Below are 21,674 nucleotides of genomic sequence, written 5' to 3' on the forward strand. Positions count from 1 at the left end.
GATTTAAGTTGTTTTATTAGACTTGACAGACAGGGAAGAGTGGAGTATTTTTGTACTTGAAATACTTTCTAGTAAAAATGTTGCTAAAACCAAGCTCTGTTGCCTGTTGTAAAAGAGGCCAGAAATGTGGCCCCCCCCAGCCCGATGGGAGAAAGTTGAGCTCTGTAGCTTTGTCAATGAAGGTGATAACCACTGTTTTCAGATGTAGTCTCGCATGTAGAACCAGGTGCCTGTTGCTGCCGACTGTCCCTGTGCGGGGATGTGGCAGTGGTTCCCAACGAGCACGGGTTGGGTGTTGGGGAGGACCGCCAAGTCTCTGCTGGGGGCTGAGGCAGCCTCTGTCCAGCTCCCCCCAAACCGTACTCACTGTCAGCAGTACGTTCTGCTCTGAGCAGGAATAACTGTTTTAAAGCAAGCATGGTGGTTGAAGTAACCGTGTTACAGGGAAGGCATAACTGAATAATGACAGTAATCCTGTCTGATAAAGCAGTTACTGACCCACAGCTGGAGTTGGTCTGCTCTGTTCCTCGAGGGTTGAATAATCAGCAAGGAATATGGGAAGATACTTTGTTGGCATAAGCTGGAGTTTTTAGATGCTCCAGAATTACAGTTTGTTCCAGTGGGAAGGACCAGAGGGCAGGGGCAGCTGTACTGCTCGGCTGTGCTTCTCCATTTCACCTTCCCGCAGGTTGTACAGCCGTGTTTTCGAGCAGCATCGCCAATTAGTCAGGCCTATGTCTTCTGCCTTTGGTCTGAACGTGCCCCTTGCTGTAACTGTTTCAATGAGTCAAATGAGGTCTGAAAGTCTAGACTAAACCATACTGAAGAGATAGCTACCCCAAAATAGTTTTCCAAACTCTGGCTGCATATTTTGGCATTGACTTAACAAATAACACATGCTCGGGGGGGGGGGGGTGTGTTGGAGAACACTTTTCCCATTGGGCTGGCATGACCTGCGAAGTCCTGTGTTGCGGGGTGGGTGTCACCCTTCTAACAAGCAAACCTCTGCACTTACACACATGGATATCTGCTTATTTTCTCCATTTGCATACTAATTGAACCATAGTATGGTACGGAAAGACTGGAATATGACTTTTCAAAAAGTCTTCAAGAATATCTGTTCTTTAAAGTGCCTTTTTTTCATGCACTCAAACGTAATTTACAGCAAAGCTAAACGAAGCGTGGGGGGGTGACCGATGTTCAGCTGAAATCGTACCTCTGCGAGAGAATGCATGAGGCTGTACACATCAGTTCATAACTGACAGTTTCTCTGTGTTATACGGGTCAGGTGGAATAACAACCTTTAGATATAGGTATGGATCCTCGCAGTGGAGCTTGACGACAGAGCAGGGCTCTGGATTTTGAAGCCAGCAAGCTACTGTCAGTTGGTACATTTCAGTTATAGACCATTATAAAAGCAGGGCTAAAGGGTGAGCAAGAAGGTTACAGAAATTCACATTCTTTGGTTAGACGGGACTGAAGTAGGTGTTGATTGGCAGATCTAAAATAAAGAAAACTCTCTCTAATCTCAGTAAAACAATGTTCTTCCTCAGCTATGTATTCAGCCTGGACTCTTTGGCATGTAAATGCTTCATTTATCAACTGTGTTGCTTTCTACTTCCTGAGGCTGGGTGGTTTCTGTAGGACATGCCATGGCTGATGATAGGAAAAGCTTGAAACAAAATGCCTTAATCTTTTGTTATTCCACTGACTGGAGTTTTCTGTTCAGTTATCCATCTCGAACAGCTTATGAGGTGATGAAAGAGGTGACTCTTCTGTTCTGGCTGGGTCACCAGCCTAGGCTGCATTTTTAGTGTAGACAATTAGCGAAGTTTGATGAATTTTCTTTGGACAGAACTGCATTGCTACTCATGAGTCCAACGGTATTGACATCATCACAGCATTAATTCTCAATGACATCAACCCTTTGGGAAAGAAGAGGATGGACCTTGTGTTGGAACTGAAGGCAAGTGAATATTTTGTGCAATCCACGTTAACAGTAAGATGAAACGTAATTTTATTGTTGGAATTATGTGGGTGTTTATTATATCCCAATATTCATAAGTGCCAAGAAATTATATGCATCAGCGAGCTGGAGGCAGTGCCCAAAGATTATTTGTCAGAGGCATTTCATCTTTTAAATGATAACATGGAGGCACCAGTTTTCAGATGGGGGGAGGATGCAGGCAGCCAAGATACGCTGAGGAATCCTAAAATAATTTCCTGTTAAAGATTTAAAGCTGATGAAAACTTCTCCATTGTTGGTGAGCTTTTACATATACAATGGAAGTAAAATTTCTCATGCTATGTCTAGTTTCCTCATACTTTATTGCTGCTGTTTAATCAGTTGATGTTTAATCATCAAGAATTGTTTAGGGCGGTTCATATTAATGCTGAAATAATTAGCCCTTGTGCTGGTTTCAAAATACACTAGCAGGTTGTCTTCTAGCAACAGCAGTCACAGAGCGCTCCTGCCTCAGCATATGTTTTAGAAATATTTCCTTTCTGACTTACTGTCCTGTCTTATAGTGCAATGTCTAGTTGTTTTCCGCTGCCGACTCACACCATTATTATGGGTAATGTGGGTTTTTTATTATTCTAAATAAAAAATGCTTTTAGACTCAATTAGCATTATACTTCAAAATTAAATACTTTTATTGGTTTTTATTGTCAGTCATGATGGATTTTAATCTTAATTGTTCGTATTAAAGTAGTCTGGTGCCTTGTGGTAGTTTCCCATTTCCTCCCTCTATTTCTTGGCATGAGCAGGTTGCAGAGTAATTTTCAGTTAAAAGCAGCGGAGCACGTCTGTGTCTTCAGCCTTGGCTGTCCTTTGATTTAATCAACGGTATCTTCAGTAAAGCTGAGCTGCACCATTTTGGAGTTGAGAGCTTGTGGTAATGCTGCAGTATCTTTAAAACAAAACAAAATAATACAGACTTGCAACCTCAGCGTTTCAGAAATCCGAACCTTAACTTGGGTTAGTTTGATGGCCCGCAATAAGTAAGGCTTGGGAAATAAACCGGTAAAAAAATACTACGAAGTTGTGTATATCAGTAATTAGAGGAGAAGGAGGGCTTGGCGAGGAGAGGCTGTAGGAGCCCTGCAGTGGGCTGGCGGGGAGGCTCTGCCTTGCCCGCGGCTTGTGTTTTCAGAAGCCGGGTGTCTCGAGCCCTTCTGGGCAGCCCGGGTGGTAGTGCCCAAGCTGGGTACCCTCCTCGGTTTTTGAGTCCTGGCAGTGATTGCTGGTGTTCTTCCCTCCCTTCAGAACAACGCCTCAAAACTGCTCTTGGCGATCATGGAGAGCAGGCACGACAGCGAGAACGCGGAGAGGATCCTCTACAACATGAGGCCCAAAGAGCTGGTGAGTCCCTGGGTCGCTCTGAAACTCCCGACTCCCTTCAAACCAGCGGCAGCAGCACTGGGGAGACTGGGGCGGTCGCGTCCGCCCCAAGCGTGCTGCAAGAGGTCTGTGCGTGGATTGCTGGCCGGGGGAAGACCTTTCAAGGATTTGGTTAAATGAGTGCAATATCCACAGGGGAGGGGTCTGTCTTGTTCCCAGGCAGCACGAGCAATTAGGTAATCCACGCCGAATGCTACGGAGGAGGCATTCAGCAACCTGCATAATGCAGGAAAGGAGCATCGTCTGACTCTTTGGAATCCACATGTAGAAGTTATTTGCACAAGAGACAGAGAGAAACGAAAACTTCTTGTGCCCTAAAAGCGGTTCGGTAGACTGTAGCAGGCTTTTGGGCCGGTTAATGTGTTAACTGGTGAAAACACAGCCAGGAGATTCAAAGTACAGCTGAAACGCTGACGACTTGTCTCGGTGCACGTGGCTACGGCGGGGGCCAGAGGTCGGGACGTGATGCAGCGTGTGGCGAGGGTGGCCCGGCATGTATTACCTGGAGGGGAACGTGAAGTTTAGGTTCTTGTGTCAATGAGCTGGGCTGAAGGTGCTGAGTTCAGGTCTCCTGTTTTATCCTGGTGGTTGGGAAGCCCACCGACCTTCCTCTTGAATGTATATGCTCAGCTCCCTTTCACCTCTGTACGAGTATGAAGTGTATATTGGCCTTAGCAGACTTCAGCCCTCAGCCTGAGCTGTCTCTTCAGTGGCCTGTGTCTCTCTTCTAGGTGGAAGTGATAAAGAAGGCTTATCTGCAGGGAGAAGTAGAATTTGAGGATGGAGAAAATGGGGAAGATCTTGCGGCATCTCCGAGGAACGTGGGACACAACATTTATATATTAGCTCATCAGGTAGAACTTTGCCTACAGCTTTTGTAAACCTGTAAAGAATCAGAAAAGAAAATTCTATAACATAAGAAAAGTTTTGGAGTTTTCTTTTATAATGGGAAGCAGACAGGGTCTTGACCGAGTTTCTGAAGACATGTGATTCAAGTTCTTGGCAGTACTGGGGAGCAATGTATTATTTTTCAGCTGTATCAAAGGTTACTTTATAGTCCCAAAGAAATTATTCTCACAGATCAATTAAACTGCAAGCAGAAATCTCACTCTGCTTCTGTGGTTCTTGCCACATTCTCCCTACGTTGGAGCCAGTCAGGTTTGTTGTATTGATACAATGTGGTGTTTGAAAGGTAAAAGACCAAGGGGGGGGGGGGGGTAGAATGTATCTAGATCTACTTAATATATTGATGCTACATGTATCGCTCCATTACAGACTTCTTTTTCCTTTAGCATCTGAGAGGAAAGACCATCACTCTGCTGTAAGATGAATTTAGAGCATCCAGAAGCATTTTTGGAGCAATGCTCTGTGCATCTGCTTTTCAATTGATGCAAATTTTCTCTTCCGTCCCTGCCTAGATACTTGTGTGATTAGCACACCTTTGAATTAGGGTGGGTGTAGAAGGATAGACCGAATGTGAATGTTCAAAGTTTCCCAGGTCAGGCAAAGGGTGGGAGAGGATGGGTAAAAGAGGAGTATAATACGGATATTAAAAAAATACATATTTGAATCATTCTGACTTGCTCCCAAAATAGAGCTGCAGGGTGTCTGGTTGGAATAGAACAAGCCTTCTGTCAACTTTGCCCTTTCTTAGCAGCTGACTGTGTACTATTTCTTTTTTTTATGCCAAAAATCAGAAATTTAATATCATAGAGAGACATCTGGTGTCTCCCACTCCCTTTGCATTCCTTTATTTTAGTTGGCTCGTCATAACAAAGAGCTGCAGAACATGCTGAAGCCGGGAGGTCAGATAGAGGGAGACGAGGCTCTGGAGTTTTACGCCAAGCACACGGCACAGATTGAGGTACAGGGAAGCCGGTGGCTGCTGGGAGGTGTGTGTGTGGGGGGGATGATCTGCTGCGGAAAGAGCCGCTTGGAAGCAAAACGATGGAGTTAAACACCGGCTATGTTATACGTGGTATTTTGATCGAACTGACTACCTGTGTGTGGACTGTCATCTTTGACATGAGAATATGTGTGTACTTATTTTTTTATTTTAGTTTTTGACAGCCGCTGGGGGGGGAGCTATTTTTGAGCTGTCATGTGTGGGCTTTAAGACGGAGCTGAGCAGAGCTCTGTTGGCAGGAGGAAGTGTAACTTCGCTTCTGTTACATTTTGGCCGGAACTATTGCTGAATCCATAAAGTTAGTGATAGCTTTTGCCATTCTTTCTGTATTAAAATGACAGTTTGGCCTGATGTACAATCTAAGATGCTTTTTAAAAGTAAAACACACACAAATATGGAGAGTTCACAAGACTCTCTAATAACCAATATAAATATAACTCTTATTCCTCATACTTGCCTGTGCAGTGCATGGCTAAAATTTGCTAAGATTCTTGAACTGGGCAACCAGATTGCTCTGAAATTCAGCGCAGCGTTGGTGCAGGATTCACTGGGCCCTGTGGAAATCCCAGTTAAGAGCAGTATTGCCAGGATAAGACTGCAGCATAGAAATTACCAGTCTTGGAGCTAACTGTAGGCCTGCTTTGAAAGGTAAATTAAATGAAGTCTCTATCAAGCTGCTGTTCTATGGAAATGTATCCAAGTTTCTACATGTAGCTGTTTTGAAGGGGGGGGGGGGGGCGCGGGGAGCAGACAAATGAAGAAATAAAAGAATTTAAAAACTAGGAAGAACTCTAAGGCGGCTGCTGTTCAGATTGTCAGGTCGGACCGTACCATGGAGCAGATCGTCTTCCCCGTGCCCAGTATCTGTGAATTCCTCACGAAGGAGTCCAAGCTGCGGATATATTATACCACGGAGAGGGATGAACAAGGCAGCAAGATCAACGACTTCTTCATGAAATCAGAAGACCTCTTTAATGAGATGAACTGGCAAAAGAAATTGCGAGGTAGGTTGCTGTTGCCAGTGTGGTTGTGTGGAGCATCACCAGCAGAGCGCTGAGGTCAGGTTTTCAGAGTTTGAAACGTTGACTCGGTAGCAGATGGTTCCCCAGTGTGGCAGCAACCTTGATAATTGTTTGAAAGAGTCTGCTCCTCTGCACGGTGGCAGTGTGCTGTAATGAAGTCAAGCTTAATGCAAGAGCAATATGGACCAACTGGAGGGGATCCAGGGGAGAGCAGTAAGAAGGATCACAGGTCGTCTTTTTTAAGATCCAACAGGAAGGAACAAAATTGTGGAGGCTTAGCTTAAATGAGAAGGCATTTTGTGGTAGGGAGGAATGGAGAGGACACAGCTGAAGAAAGCAGTGGTCTGTTCTCCTTCCCTGCACTGGATACACGAAGCAGTTCCCTTGCTTTGCGAGGAGGAGTAAGGCTGGGTAATGCAGCACGGACTTATGGCATCTCCAGCAATGGAGGCACTTAAGAACAGGTTAAACATGCATTTTTCCAGTAATGGCAGAAGTAGAATTCGACCTTCCTTTGGGCAAGGAATAGACTGGCAGATGTGCTGACTAAGTCCCTTCCAGCCCTGTGATGCTAAAACACCTGAAAGCAAGCATTTTCAAGCACTGCTTTTCCCTCTGAAGTTCCCACTGGCAGCTAGGAAAACTTTTTAAATTATCTTTTAATTCATACAGTGCCACTACCTCCCCCAGTACACTTTCTAACTTGTTTGCTTAAAATTATTTATAAAAAAAAAACCATTTAAAATCTTGTTTTGCTAAAGGAGAAATGTTGCACATGAGGCTCAGCTCCAGTGGGCAGTGATGAGTGGTTAGAATTTACCAACAATGACCCTCTGAAATGTGAGAGAAAGCAGTTATTTCCTGCTCAAGTCAACATCTGCCATCTGATGCCACTGTTGTTCCCCATGCTTGAATCAGCTGAACTCCCAATTATTAGCGCAAGAGCACAGACTGGTCCGGAACCACCTCCTAGAGCAAATGTGAGAGTGGGCTTGTGCTGTACAGCTGCGTGCTGCTGCCAGCCACCAAAACCTGCCTGCTGTGCCAGGCATCCACGCCAGCATGGTTAGCAAAGGTTTTCCCCCTGACAGAGACCTTGCTGGTAGTCAGCATTGCATAGCATAGGAAAAAATTAAGTGAGAAGGGTCCTCTTGACCTTCCTCCTTGTGAAGATTATTTTTTATAAAATTATTCCCTTTGTTGTAACCTCTGACGATTGCATTTTGCCCTTTCACTGTGCACCTCCAAGAAGAGCTTGGACTCTTTCCAGTTTGTTTTTGGGATGCGTATGCACAGTTCATGCTAGAGCTTATGATCTGTTGCACAATTGGTAACGGAAGCTCAGTATTTGCTTCTGATTGTTTGGGTGTGTGTATGTACGTATATGTTAGTAGATCTTTTAACAGAGAAAAGCAGTTGTAATCATATTACTTAAAATTATCAAAGTCAGGTATAGATGAGACCCCCTGAAACTTGGTCAGCTCTACTGAATTATTTTTCATGTGCATGAATACTAAATAGAGTGGAGCTATTTCCACTGAACAATGGATTAGTACTTCTGACAGCATCAAAATCCTCAGGAAGCTGTTTCCTAAAATGACTTCTAAGAGCTCTACAAGAAATACGGAATTATTTCCTGAACAAATGGACAACTTTGTCTTCGACAGCATCCATGTATGCTGTTAGATGTTGTTGTTTTAATTACTTTAATTGTCTTTGAGGCTATCTCCAGGCAAGCTGTGAAGACATCCATAATTAACAACAGACCACAAATTAGTCAAGATCCACTTGCAGAAGTGGAGAATATTTCTTTTTTCTTTAAGAAACTGGAATAATTTAATCTGTCTCCTCATATTCTGGCCTTGTTTGGCCTCTAGGTGATATTCTACGTTTATACAATTGTTTCTCACATCTTAAATACAGGTTAGTGTTTTTGAGATGTGACCAGCTGGCAATGCTTTGTGCTGCATTCATGTGATACCACTTACAGATTATTCAAACCTGAGAAAGACTTTCTAAAAAAGTCTTTATAAAGACCCATGTACTTCCCCTTCAGCTCGTGGTGCTAGCCCATATTCTGAGCACCGTAAGTCTCCCAAGGTCTTAATTAAGAATTCAAATGAGCCTGCCAAAACCAGCAAGAGGTGCTACACAGGGCAGACAGTCTGTGCCCATCCCCAAAGGAAGGTTTTAAGTAAAACCTGGAACTTTATAATGACCCTTCGTATAACAATTTCATACAAATGAATTCAACCTGCTTACAAATTCTTCCAGTTAAAATGGAATTGAGAACAGAAATAATATAGAAATCAGTGTATCGTATATTTGAAACATTGCTACATCGCATTTCAGTGAGGCTTAACATGTGCCTGGCTGATTAGGTGCAGTGAAGCTTGTATCCTTACAGTGACGGGGTACCTTTTTGTAGTCCTTTGTACTTTGCATTCAGCTGTTCAATACATTTGCTTTTTATGTGCATTTCAACTCAGTATAATGAGGCATTGTATAATTCTTTTAACCCATTTTTTTTGCTTAGGATGCTAGAAGAGGTGATTTGCTGAAGAGAGGTGGTGGCTACTGTGAGGCTCAGAATTGCTGCATTCATTAATTTGCTCTTCAGCCCCAGAGTTTGCATTTTCATCTTTTCCATAAATTTCACTGTGAGCTTCTTTCCTTTGCTCTCTGATATCTGTACGTTACCTCCTTCCACCAGGGAAAAACTTTAGTTCTTTCCCTTCTTTGAGAGCATTTTTAATTGATTTTTTTTTTTCCCCCCACTCTAGATTTCAGGAGTACACAATTTGCTGTACAATAAGCCTGCAGGAAGTAAAATTGGGGATTTTGCCTTGATGCAGAGGGAATTACTGTAAGGCAGCTTCTTAGCTGTCTTTGTCATCTTCTGGTCTGCGACCACTTCAGAAAAAGAATCTTTTTGCTTTCTGTGCCTCTCGATTTTAGCTGCAGAGATTATTAAAACTAGGAGTCTTTTTGAAAAGTATTTATATGTAGCATTAAGAATTTAAAATGTGCAGCTGTTCAACTGTACACTTAGCTCTGTGCAGATGTGCTTGTGTCCTTTGCCCAGAGGGCAGAGGGAAGGCCAGCCAAGCTTCAACTCGGTTATTATTCTGGGGCTATACTGGTCTATTATCAGCCTGAAGTGAAGTTGTCTTACTTGCTTGGCAGCTAGTCCTAAACATTTTAAATTTATGGCTGTGTCGCTATGCTGCACTTTGTGTCTTAATTGTCCACCTTGCCCTGTCTTCACTGCGGTTTTTCTGGCTTGCTGCAGCAGAAAAGAAGTTTGAAGGTGGGCAGCGTCTCACAGAGGTGAGCTGCTGGCAGCAGCAGCAGCAGCAGTGTAACTCAGAGGGATGGGGCTGAATCTCACCGTTACGAACCTGTACAGATTTTCTTCCTCCTAATTGTTCTTTGTGTGACTCTGAGTACCAAGTATGTTGTTAGGGGAAACCTGAAGTCCTTGACCTCTGCATTTCTGAGCTTGTTCTCATGCTGCTGCTAAATCATGTTTGAAAATGCTTTCCTTTTTAACATGAGTCCTTTGCCCTAAAGCGCTATCTAGGAAACTGGAAGTACCCCAAATATAGAGAGTAATCAAATAAACTTCAGAATAAGCCATGAATATTACTGCTGTTGATGCTGTGCTTTTGGGCAAACTGAAAATAAACTGAGTTTTGGTGGAGATTGATTTTTATATAGAACTTTTATTTGTTTAAATGCTCCATTAAAAAGAGTTATTTTTCTCTTTTGCAGCTCAACCTTTCCTATACTGGTGTGCTCGCAACATGTCCTTCTGGAGCAGTATTTCCTTTAACCTGGCTGTCCTTATGAACCTGCTCGTGGCATTTTTCTATCCATTCAAAGGAATTCGAGGAGGTACCAATATTAACATACAAAAATATGTGAACAAACAAGGGATAAGGAGCCAAATTCTGTCCCCCACTTGTGTGTCTGCATCCCTATTTACTTCAGTGGGGATAGCAGAACAGAAATTGGCTTTTTTTGTAATTGCCTTGATATAAATTGTGCTGTTCTGACTTTTTCTTGAGGCATTTGGAAGGAAAACGTAGAGCCATGCTTTTTCCTAAGGGAAAAAATTATCAAAGACAGACATCCACCTTTAATCACTTGACTGTTCTACTTTGTTTTAAAGTTCTGTAATTACGTATTGACTAAAAATATGAGAAATGTTAATTTATTGCTTTCCTTGAGCTTGCATTTTATTAACGCCATTTTCCATGAAACTTCTGTGGTTGCATAGCACTTCAGGAGGCCTCTGAGCATTGGGGTTGGGTGAGTGAGATTACCCTGCGTTGGCAGGTGAGGCGTACGGGGGCGAAGGGACCTGCTTCGTGCCATTAGAAATCAATGGAGAATACAGAAGAAGAGCCCGTCTCCCCTCTGTTACTGTCTCTCCTAGGAGACCCTTACCCCCCTGAGCACTTAGAGCAGAGTTTGCCTTACGGAGCGAGGAGGAGCCATGTTCCCTGGCTCAGGAGGTTGCCTCTCCGAGGTTCCTTACCATCAGCGGCTAGCAGCTGGACTTGCTATCATTTCTAATGTAAAGCGGGGGTTAACATGTGCGGTTTGTGTGGGATTGCACAATCTTGCTGTAATAGGTCTCTTGGAAGTTGCTTTTGATCCAAACAGTGGGTTTGTGTGACAGTGGTGGTTCTTGGAGCCAATTCAGTAAATACTCCCAGTGGAGTCCTGATGAGATTCAGCTGCTCTTCCTTAGATCCAGCCTCTCCCAAGAGATGCACCCCGGGGCAGGTCGAGGGGTGGAATCTGGAAATCTGGAGAAATATTCTTGTGAATGCCTCTGTCCGGTTTATCGCTTGCAAAGCTGGTGTAAGGGAAATGACTAGCTAGGAGCTTTTTCCACATCCATGTCAACTGGAGTAAATAAGGACCCCAGCAGTAAAAGCTCCTTCTGGAGAGGATGATTCATGTTCAAGCCTTCACTTCCCTTTCTTTGAGATTCATCATGCAACAGGGCCAGTTAGATGCTTATCTTTTCCTATTGAACTTCATCTGCATCTTTCTCGCATCCATTGCTATCTACAGAACCCAAAGACAATGCGGCTCAAAGATAGCAGCAGCCTGAACCTAACAAAATTATCAGCTGAGCTCTGTGTGTGCGGCATAAAAGCCATTTCACCCTTTTTGCAGCTCACCAGTTAATTTAGACTGAGGAGAGTCGTAGTTTTGTCCAAGTAGTGTTCGATAGCAGCTTGTGGTTGCAGTGTGGTAAAGGCAGCGGGCGTGGAAAACTTGTGTTTAGGGGTTCTGCATCCTGATAAAGCCTGTGAGAAGGTACAGGATATTTTAGACCAAAATTCAGTCTTCCTGAGAGGAGGAAGAGTATAGTAACCTTCTGCAACATCAGGCTGTGGTTTTGGCTGGTGTACCTCTGCATCGCACCCTGTGGCAGCGGACCGTGGGGCTACCCGGATCCTGTTCTGGCCAGCAGTCGGTTGAAAGGTTTTAACAAGCACAAAGAGCAACTGAATTTTCTGTCTCTAGTTTCAAAGATCACAGGTTAAAATTTAAAGGTCTGTATTTATGGCTGATAGGAAAGCTGGTAATTGAAGGAGTTCATTGAGATTACAAGTTGCAAGACTTGGCGGGGGGGATCATTTGCCATTTTGAAGATGCCCTACCCTACATGCTTGAAATACTTCATTTATCAGGTAACATTTTGATAAAATCTCTTCCTCTACTAGTTACAGTCAAAAATGAAAAATAAGTAAATACATGTGTATTTTATATTTAGCTTTTTTAAAAAAAAAAAAAAACAAAGCTCTTCAAAACAGACTGTTTGGGGGAAGTTGTCAGTGTCTTGAGTTGCTCAGACACGGTGAACTGAGCAGCTGATCAGCATCTGACTGTAGCAGAAGCTGTAAAACTTCTGACTTGAGGAGCAGAAACAAAACTGGATGCCTGGAATTCGATAGTGGAACAGTGAGAATTCCAGAGACAGGGAGACTTTCCTACCGGTTACATGCTCCTCCTGCCCGCAGTCATGTAACGGACTCCACGTGCTCGCAGCAAGGCTTTGACGTTAGGTTGGGCGCAGACGGTCGATGTCGAGTGACCGCTGGCTCAGTGAGCTCCGTTTGCCGAGGGCAAAGGCACTGGTCCCAGTCTGCTCCCAGTCTCTCTCCATCCCTGGAAAGAGAGGAGAGCCCGTGCCCTGAGCCCCACTCTTCCCTGCAAGTACTCGGTGAGCCGGGTCCCACTAAGGACTTTTTATGTCACGGCGTTGCACTCCTCATGCTGACGAGCTGCCTGTGGTGTCGGGTCTTTCCAAGGTGGGTGTTACAGGCAATAGCTGAGGACTTCATTAACTCTAGTTATTTTTGCAGGCCTGCTGGGAACTGCTGAAACTTGTGAAAGCAAATCCCTTCATGTGCCGTGGATGGCTTTGTAATAGCTGGGATGTTCAGACACCTGTGCAGGTGCCGGCAGGGTCCTTCAGGATCTGCCTCTCATGGCAATTCTCAAGTCATTCCTAAATAAGCTTCTGCGCATTTTTCTGTCTCTCCCCTTTCTGTGCTGTTTATCGTCCCCACACGGCTGAGACTGTTTCGAGCTCTGCACCTTTTGCTGTTTGACAGCTCAAGTAGCGGTGGCAGCGTTGCTCTGGGATCCCAAACTCCCTTCAGACAGCGGAAACATCTGTTCAACTTTACGCTTATTAAGTTTTAATTTCCATCTATCTTCTGCTGTCTTTATTAATCTACAGTGATTTGGAACAAAATGAAATGGCTGCTCGTGGTAGTCAGATGAGAGTAATATTTCCTAAGCTGTCTGAATTTGGGGGGGGAGGAAAAAGCCCTCAGTAAATATCTTGCCAATAAGACACAACAGTCCTCTGCGTATGTACTTGTAGAAGGGCTGCCGAGTGCTATGAAATTTGGGGGGTCTTGCCTTTTTGTCTGTTAAGGAGCCAGTTGCTTGAAGAAAAACTTCTTTTTTTTGTCAGTTTTAGAAAGAGATGTCTCTCATATTCTGCATAAACCCAGGGTAAATGGTATTTTCAGCTGAGTATTTTTTATGGCTCTTTCAGAGAAGTGTATTTTTAGCAACATGGGCTTGATGTTATGTAAGCAGACAGTCTCATGGGACAGTCTAAATAGAACCAGAAATAGCAAGAGATGACAAAAACCGGTACGAGGTTTTTGACCAAAAGCATACTAGGAGAATCTGCTGTGAATCTGGACCTGGAGGAGTATGTTGTCTGTCTTCACCTACCCATTCAATGCCTCTACAGAACACATTAGCAAAATGCCTCTCCTTTTCAGCATTCAAGGTGTATAAGTAATGAACACTAAAATGAAGGATCCTATAATACTGGCGCTTATCATTTACATAACGCTTTAGTAACAAGTTTGTAATTAAAATCTGCTGAAGGCATTGGGCTCAGATGTTCCACTTACAGCTTTGAAATCAGTAATGTCTGAACATGAGCCTTAATGATGCTCCACCAGAGATAAGATAAAATGGCATTTAGTTGGTTATTTTGGTTTTGTTTTGTTTGGTTATACAAAGTATTGAATCGGGTTTTGGTTTTGCCTCTCCACCCTAGGTACCCTGGAGCCCCACTTGTCAGGCTTGCTGTGGACAGCTATGCTGATATCTCTGGCCATCGTTATAGCTCTGCCGAAGCCCCACGGCATCCGAGCCTTAATCGCTTCTACAATATTACGACTAATATTTTCAATTGGTTTACAACCTACCTTATTTCTTCTGGGTGCATTCAACGTAAGTATTGAGTGGGCTTTTTTGAAGTTCTCTTGCATCTTACATAAGGGTTTCTTACCTGCTCGTGAAGATGTCAGGCAAAAATAGCGTGGGACGTTGTGGTGGAACTGGTGGGAGAAGTAATTCCCTCTTCTAGCACTTCTAGCAGAAGTGCTTTGCTGTTGTTCATTTAATTCTGGTTCCCCAGGCTGGAGACCTGTAAGGTTTCGCTCAGTTTTGCCACAGTCTAGAAACAGCTCCCACCCCAGCCAGAAATGTAAAGAAGTCTCTGTGACCCTAAAGTACATAGTTATTTGCTCAAACCCGTCTCCGTTCAGCAACTAAGGTACAGTATTTTCAGGGTTGTGTAAGATTCACTAAACAATGCATTTCCCCAATGTCTGTCTGCAGTCTACCTGCCAGCCAAAAGCTGACACTAAGCAGTTTTGCTACAGTAATGTGTGGACTGAGCATGTAAGCTGAGCCACCAGAGAACTTCATTAACGCTCAAACCCGGATACTTGTGGTCTCTTGTGGCAAGTAAGCCAAAAGGGTTTCTCTCTGACTGAGTCAGCAGGAGCTGTGCAAAGATGTGTCTTCTCAAAGACCTTGCCTTTATTACGAAGTGCCCAGCTTTCAAGTGCATCATTTAATAGCGTTCCTTGTCTTCAAAAGACATCACTGAGTGCCATGTAGTACAGAGTCAGAGTTGCATTGCGAGGGTGGTGGTTGTTGCTATTGGTAATCGTAGCATTTAGCAGGTTCCAGGTAAGTTGAAGGCAGCTTTCCTTCTGGTGTTGACGGCTGGTGTTACACAGGAGGATTACTGGGTGTGTGATCCGAGAGTGAATTGCTGAGGGAATCTGGACTGCTTGCTTATTAGCAAGCAACAGGAGGTGTTTCAGAAACATAAGGGTTGCTGTAGGCTAGAGAGTTACTTGACTGCAGAAAGTGCCATGCTTAGAACAGGGCTGGGGTGGTTTGGTTTTTTAGGAAGGCTTACCTCTCGCACCAGGAAGCGTTTTTATGTTGTTCTTTAAATTTTAGTCTTGATGCCCTTTGACAACAAGCTGGAAACAGGAGTCAGTGCACACGTTTTCTTGGACATCTGCAGTTTTAGTTTTAGCTCACTGTCTCAGCCATGCAGAAGACGCAACAGAAAGCAGGTTTTGACTGACGTGTGAAATGCTGTTGTGTAACAGACAATTCAGCACGGTTTTTGATATCATCATGGAGCCAAGTTACCTCCAGCTTTGAAAAATTGCCTTTTTTTTCCTGAAAGCCACATGTTGTAACTAATACATGGTTAATCTTTCCCTAGGTCTGTAATAAAATCATTTTTCTGATGAGTTTTGTGGGTAACTGTGGAACCTTCACTAGAGGATACAAGGCAATGATCATGGATGTAGAGTTTCTTTATCACCTGCTGTACCTTCTGATTTGCGCTCTGGGGCTCTTCGTACATGAATTCTTTTATAGTTTGTTGGTAGGTATTCACTTTGCCCTCAGAATGGTTTTCTGTCTGTGTTTGTAAAGTCCCGTCTCGGACCTATCTAGATGTGTCATACACCGCTTGCTTTCTGTTTTACTACTGGGAAATTGTTGTACCAGCACTCGTTTGAGAACTGCACACTGGAGATTTTGCTTGGGAGAAGTTACGGTGGGAGGCTACGGGACTCCTGCTGCATCTCTTCTTCCTCATTCATACGGACAAGCGGAGGCTTTCTTGTTCTTCTCACATATGTTATACAAGACGTGTTTAAGGTTAAATTTAGTTTAAATTGCTCGTTACAGTAAATGTGTATGCAGTTGCAATGAAGGTATTTAGCATTTCCCTGTGTATGTTAGTTCTCAGACTTCTAAGGCATGGGGTTGCTAGGTTAGATGTATTGCTTGTGACCCTGCTCTGACATCCAAGATAATAAAACAATTTAAAATGTCGTGACTTTAATATCAATACCTGGTGAAGGTTCAAGCATTCTTAAGGTCATATAAGCTCTTACATGAGGGGAAAAAAAAAAATCGTGGAAAAATCTAGCCATAGAAATGTTAGCTGAACAGTAGGTACTTTTGGAGTTACCATGCTATGAGTAAGAGGCACACAGTCTTTAAGATGGTTTACTGTTATTGTCAATAAGTATAACATAGTGTCCATGCTTTTGGAGCAGTTGGTTATCTCTGGAGTGTCTCCTTAGCTGTAGCTAGACTCCAGACCTCACACGACTGACACGGATGCCTGGCATATGTGTTTTTTCTGTTTGGGGTAGAATTCATCTTGCACAGCACAATACTTCTAAGAATAAGCACTGAAGGAGTATATCTAGTGTTGGTGGAGAAAATGTGTCACTTTTAAAGCAAACCTTAAATCCCATTCAGAACACTCTATTTTTGTCCCTTTGTTTGATGCTTGCGACATCCTCTGGTACCTGAATTGGTTATTTTCTATATTGATGTAGGTACAATTTAACAAATACCTGTTCTCTCATTGTCAACCAGCATAGCCAGCAACCTGCCTGGGCTATGCTGGTGAGTTGTCACAGACCCAGAGGGGTGAAAAATTAAGGAAACATCTGTAAAGAAATTTAAACAAAGAATTTGGGAAAAAATGTTGCTCATTTAATTATACACTCCGTAAGCTAAGACTTAAAGGAAATAGCTAACTGTATTTTGAGATGCGCTACTTGCAGATTGTGGTGGGGCAGATAGTACTATAAAAAAAGATAAAACAGTATGTGTTTGCAGCTTTATGTTTAAAGCACGCACTGTATACCTAGCACTTAAGCAAGAATACCTGCCCTCACACCAGACAGGGACTTCTTCCCAAGCTGCTGCTCAGGACTAGAGTCCGTGAAGTGCAGATGAAGAGGAGGGTACAGCTTACCTCCATTCTTCATGTTTCAAAGTGCATGGCACAAGACCGGTACAGTGGGAGCGAGGGACCCCATCTCCCTTGCCTCCTGCTATATTTTGCTTTGCTGATATGTTAAATTTCAGATAACTATAAAAAGGCAAAAAAAAAGTGCTTTAAATGCTGTTTAAAACATCAGACTGGTATTGTTAACGTGCTGCCCCATGTTATGCCAACAAGTAGCATGCCACCAGTGGTATTGGTGGTACATGTGAGAAACAGCCTTTGCTTTTTGTTTGTTGTCCCCCAGCTCTTTGACTTGGTGTACCGAGAAGAGACCTTGCTGAACGTCATCAAGAGCGTCACTCGCAATGGGCGTTCCATCATCCTCACTGCTGTTCTCGCTCTCATCTTGGTCTACCTGTTCTCCATAGTGGGGTACCTCTTCTTCAAAGATGACTTTATCCTGGAAGTAGACAAGCTCCCTAATGAAACGTTATTGCCAGGTTGGTACCGGCGACTCGTTTCGACGGTTTGTGTTGAAGAAAGTAATGGGCTTTTGTTCCCCGGGGCGTGCTGAGTGTCTTCCACCTTTTGCAAAACATACTGATTGCCTCACCAGTTTGACAATTTCTTTCTTACAAAGGACGCTGCTTAAATAGAAAATAAAATTTTAAAACAATCAAATGGATTGGGGCAAAAGGATACCCCAGTATTTTTACAAAACGCTGCAATCTGCTGCAGCATAAAGAGGGCTGGGGAGGAGGAAGCCCTGGAGATAGCACTTGGGCTCTTCTGCACATGGTTGAGATTTATTTCTCCCCTCACTGTTTTCTAAAACAGTTGAGATTATCTAATTCAGCTACACCTACTCCCTCCCCCAGTTTAATTACAAGCAGACTTTAGGTAGGCCATTGTGGAGAAGGCTCTGCACTGGGAGAATTCAGTTCCGCCTCGGTTTGCCAGCTCTCGAATGCTTATATTGGCTTTTAACGGTGGGGTTTAGTTTCAGCGTAACAAAAATTAGTATTTTATCTGAAATAACAGACTGAATATAAATGAAGGGCATCAAAGGACAGCAAAGAGATGCTCCTGTGAAGTAGAGGTTTATCTCTCTAATTCTGGTTTGCTCGTAGTTTTATAGACTGTATTAACCTCCCTCAAATAGTTGCTACAGTTTAAACTCTGTAGCAGACTTCTCTGTGCTGACCTTAGGTTGCTTATTGTAAGTTAAAAATTGCATTTTTTTTTTTTCCTACCCTGCAGCATCAAGCTACTAACTTAGTGGGTGGGAAGCACAGTAATGAAATTTGTTAGAGGAGAGAATGGGTTTCGTCTTGTTCTGTCTTTGGGTTTTTTTCTGACACTTGAGCTATTCTGACAGGTATTATTTGACATTCCCGCTATTTTTTGTAATTTTACTGCCAGCCCTGTGAGAGACCCAAACCTCACTGACCCTATTATTTCACGTTTCCATGTGGCTGGAGAAATGCCAGAGATGTATCACTATGTGGCAGTAGGTTTGGTCTGATATCTGCAAGACGTTGAAAAGCAAGTTTTCAAGGCACCTTCAAAATTCATTGTGCACTAGAACATAGTAATTTTGGAACAATTTCAATTACTCTCTCAACTTTGGAGCTGATGCAAAATAAATGCACAACTTTGGTCTTTGATTCATAGAAATAAGAAGAATTTTATGTTTGAATTTAAAATCATTGAATGTGTAAATCAGAAAGTACCGTGCCCTTCTAAACTCTAGGATAATACACTGTTCTGAATCTGCCTAGTAATTGCATGCTGAATATGATGGGGTACCTTAATATCTGAGAAGTAATCTTGCAAAACGTACGAAACGTTAAACTATCTATTTGATTCATCACCTTCTGTTTTTAGATCGCGCAGAACCAGGTGAGACCATGACTGGAGAGTTTCTCTATTCAGATGTATGCAAAGCAGGTAGCAGTGAAAACTGTTCTTCAATCATTCCTTCAGACCGTGAGTATCTGCTGTTGAATTCATAACTCACACCCTGAGTTTTCCCACTTTTTCTAGTTAAGCACCTGAAATTAAAGAAACAATAATTTCTTAAAAAATCCCATGTAATAAATTTGGGAGCAAAGCTATCATGAGACTATCTAACTTGAAATGGGATTAATTTAGGCCAACAGCATAAATAACATTTGTTACATGAAGTGATTAAACTAGAGAAACTTAGAACTAAACCATACTTTGATAAAACGCTGTCGTACTCTTTAATTTTCTACATCAATTTGAGAAGGAAGTGATGCACTTTACCTCTTTGCAAAGTTTATTATTTTAAAACATTAGGCTATTAAATGTGATCTCAGAGGATAATACCCTGTGAAATATGGAGCATAACATCGTTTATCGTCAGCATTATTCTATCTAGCTAACTAAGGAAACTGTTTTTAATATCATGGCAGGAAGTACTCAATGGATTAAGTAGACAGGGTAGGTTTGGGGGTTTTTGAGATCAAAGTGGTGCATGCGAGATATTACTTGTAGCATAATCACCAGCCTCAGATTGGGTATTGAAATATTTCAGTTTTATTTTCTAGAAAATGTAATTTACTCCTTGGAGATTTATGATGCTGGCTGTGAGAGCCAGACGGAACATCACTGTATCTCTTAGAAGTGGAGCGCTCATATGGTCAAATGTTTCAAAGGTCAATAATGGCCACAAGCCCATGCTCACAAGAGGAGATGGTTCTGTTTTGCTCGAATGTCCTCTTTGATAAACTAAGATTCAACACTGATACAGGAATAGCTGCTTTATTCAACTCTAGGAGGAGCGTGCTGCTTTGTCTTTACTCTTGCTGCAGGAAGGGAAACTCCAGAGGTGGTTTTGTATCATAAATAATCAACCTGATATTGGGTCTTATGTGGCCAGGGATATTAATGATGCCCAAATCTTTGGCCATTTCTCTACCATCTTGGGGTCTGGCTATTTCTGGATTGCATGGGGATTTGGGTCTTTCTAAGGCTGTCTGTGGGAAGGTGGGATCTGCTCATGAGCATTTGTATGATGAAATGAAAATCATGAGACTTTTAATGGGTACAGGGAGAGTATATGAGATTAGGTAATTGATTCTAGCAGTTCTGCAACTGAAACAGCGAAGTTGGAGGCTTCAGCCAAATGAAGAGAGGGTCAAAAAAAGTGTGTTACTTTTTTAGTAAAATGCTGTTTCCGTAAGCAGTGATATTTTAGCCATTTGAAAAATACGAGTCGAAGTTGCCATTTTGAGTGCAGCCCAAAGGCTGTGCAATCTGTTAGGCACCAAGGGAGAGTGTAAGAGGCAACACTTTGTCCTCTGAGCTGTCAGAAAGCTATGATTCTGTATAAACAGGCATCTGGTGATCTGAGCTATGCATGCTAACAGAAATGGAAAGAGATACTTAACCAAGTCAAAGACAGCAGTTCAAGCACAAAAGAAAACTCTACTGGTGGGGAGAGGAGGGCAGGCTGGAGCCAGAGCAGAGACCTGCTCCCGTGGTTGGCTCTTTGCAAGAGCTAAGGGGGTTTGCAACGCTGGCTGGAAAGCCGGCAGTTTTCGCAAAGGGGGGAGAGAGAGCATAACTGACAAAGAATGAGGAGAATTATTTAAAACTGATCTTCTTGCCTTTGAAACGTGTCTTTGCTTGCTGTGTTAATAGAACTGATTGCTGAAGAAATGGAGGAAGAGAATAAAGAGCATACGTGCGAGACGTTACTGATGTGCATTGTTACTGTACTGAGTCATGGGCTCAGGAGTGGGGGTGGAGTAGGTGATGTGCTCAGGAAACCATCCAAAGAGGTAAATTATCACTGAATGGGGGCGGAAGAGTGATAACCATGTCGGGCTGGGGATCTAGTTCTGCTGGGGAAAACGTGTATACGCTCCCTTTAAACAGAAGTAGGATACATCGCGACTAGAGGGACCACACTTTCTCTCTGTGTAATATTGTTAAATCTCTGTAGTATCAGATTGAATAGCAGCCAGTTCAAACAAGCTTCTACCCATCCTTTTTGGGGGGCTTTTTTAGCTTGAGGGCTGTCCAGAATGGGGCCCAAAGGAACAGAAGTGCTGTAGCCAACAGTCTGTGCTTTGGGAGTTCAGGATCTGAAGAAATAAGTACAAGCTATTGAAAGAGTAACGTGAGGTAGTGGAATGAAACTGCAGTGGTAGCTGATACCATGCTAGTGGCACGAGTTTCTGTGGAGAGCATCCCTAGGGAAAGGTAAGATGCGTAAAACAGGGCATGGATGAGAGGACAGGGACCAAGATGGGCTGGAGCTGGGACTGTGGGAAGGAAGGCAGGCTGTTGTCTGGAGCCATCATCAGAGAGCAAGGACTAGTCAAAGCAGCAGGAATTTTTCATAATACCCAAAGCTGCCTGTATAGCTGGTTCTTTTTAGCTGTTTGTGCCCATTTGAGTCTCAGGCTGTCATTGCCCAAAACCATGTTAGGGGCCAAAGGAGCAGTCTCGGTCAGAGTGAACGCTTTTCTGTTATTATCTGCAATTTCAAAGTGTTTTCTAATGTGTAGCCTTATTTTCAGCCTACAATGATTTGAAAGTTACATAATTCTCAATAAAAGTTTGGCACCTAACTGGCAGGATGATTCTGAAAATGGGGGTTAGGTATTCAGGTATTCAGGCCTGCAATAAATATGAAATGGATACTGGGAAGTCCAACTTAATGTCCACATACATGGTTGTTAGCATAAA

The 21,674-nt window shown here is 43.0% G+C and overlaps 1 protein-coding gene across 13 annotated transcripts in view; it reads left to right on the forward strand.

The window, feature by feature from the left end:
• The window catches only part of ITPR1 (inositol 1,4,5-trisphosphate receptor type 1), a 185,799-nt gene that overhangs the window by 144,560 nt on the left and 19,565 nt on the right, over nt 1–21,674 (forward strand). For all 13 annotated transcript variants that reach the window (XM_052778069.1, XM_052778068.1, XM_052778071.1 and 10 more), the window contains 11 exons: nt 1,856–1,966; nt 3,269–3,364; nt 4,135–4,257; nt 5,163–5,267; nt 6,121–6,313; nt 10,106–10,228; nt 13,944–14,119; nt 15,420–15,584; nt 17,257–17,452; nt 18,840–18,941; nt 20,622–20,761. In XM_052778069.1, coding sequence (XP_052634029.1) covers nt 1,856–1,966; nt 3,269–3,364; nt 4,135–4,257; nt 5,163–5,267; nt 6,121–6,313; nt 10,106–10,228; nt 13,944–14,119; nt 15,420–15,584; nt 17,257–17,452; nt 18,840–18,941; nt 20,622–20,761 — 1,530 coding nt within the window. The remainder of the gene's footprint in view (nt 1–1,855; nt 1,967–3,268; nt 3,365–4,134; nt 4,258–5,162; nt 5,268–6,120; nt 6,314–10,105; nt 10,229–13,943; nt 14,120–15,419; nt 15,585–17,256; nt 17,453–18,839; nt 18,942–20,621; nt 20,762–21,674) is intronic.

This window comes from Harpia harpyja, chromosome Z (genome assembly GCF_026419915.1).
Source record: "Harpia harpyja isolate bHarHar1 chromosome Z, bHarHar1 primary haplotype, whole genome shotgun sequence".
NCBI lineage: Eukaryota > Metazoa > Chordata > Aves > Accipitriformes > Accipitridae > Harpia > Harpia harpyja.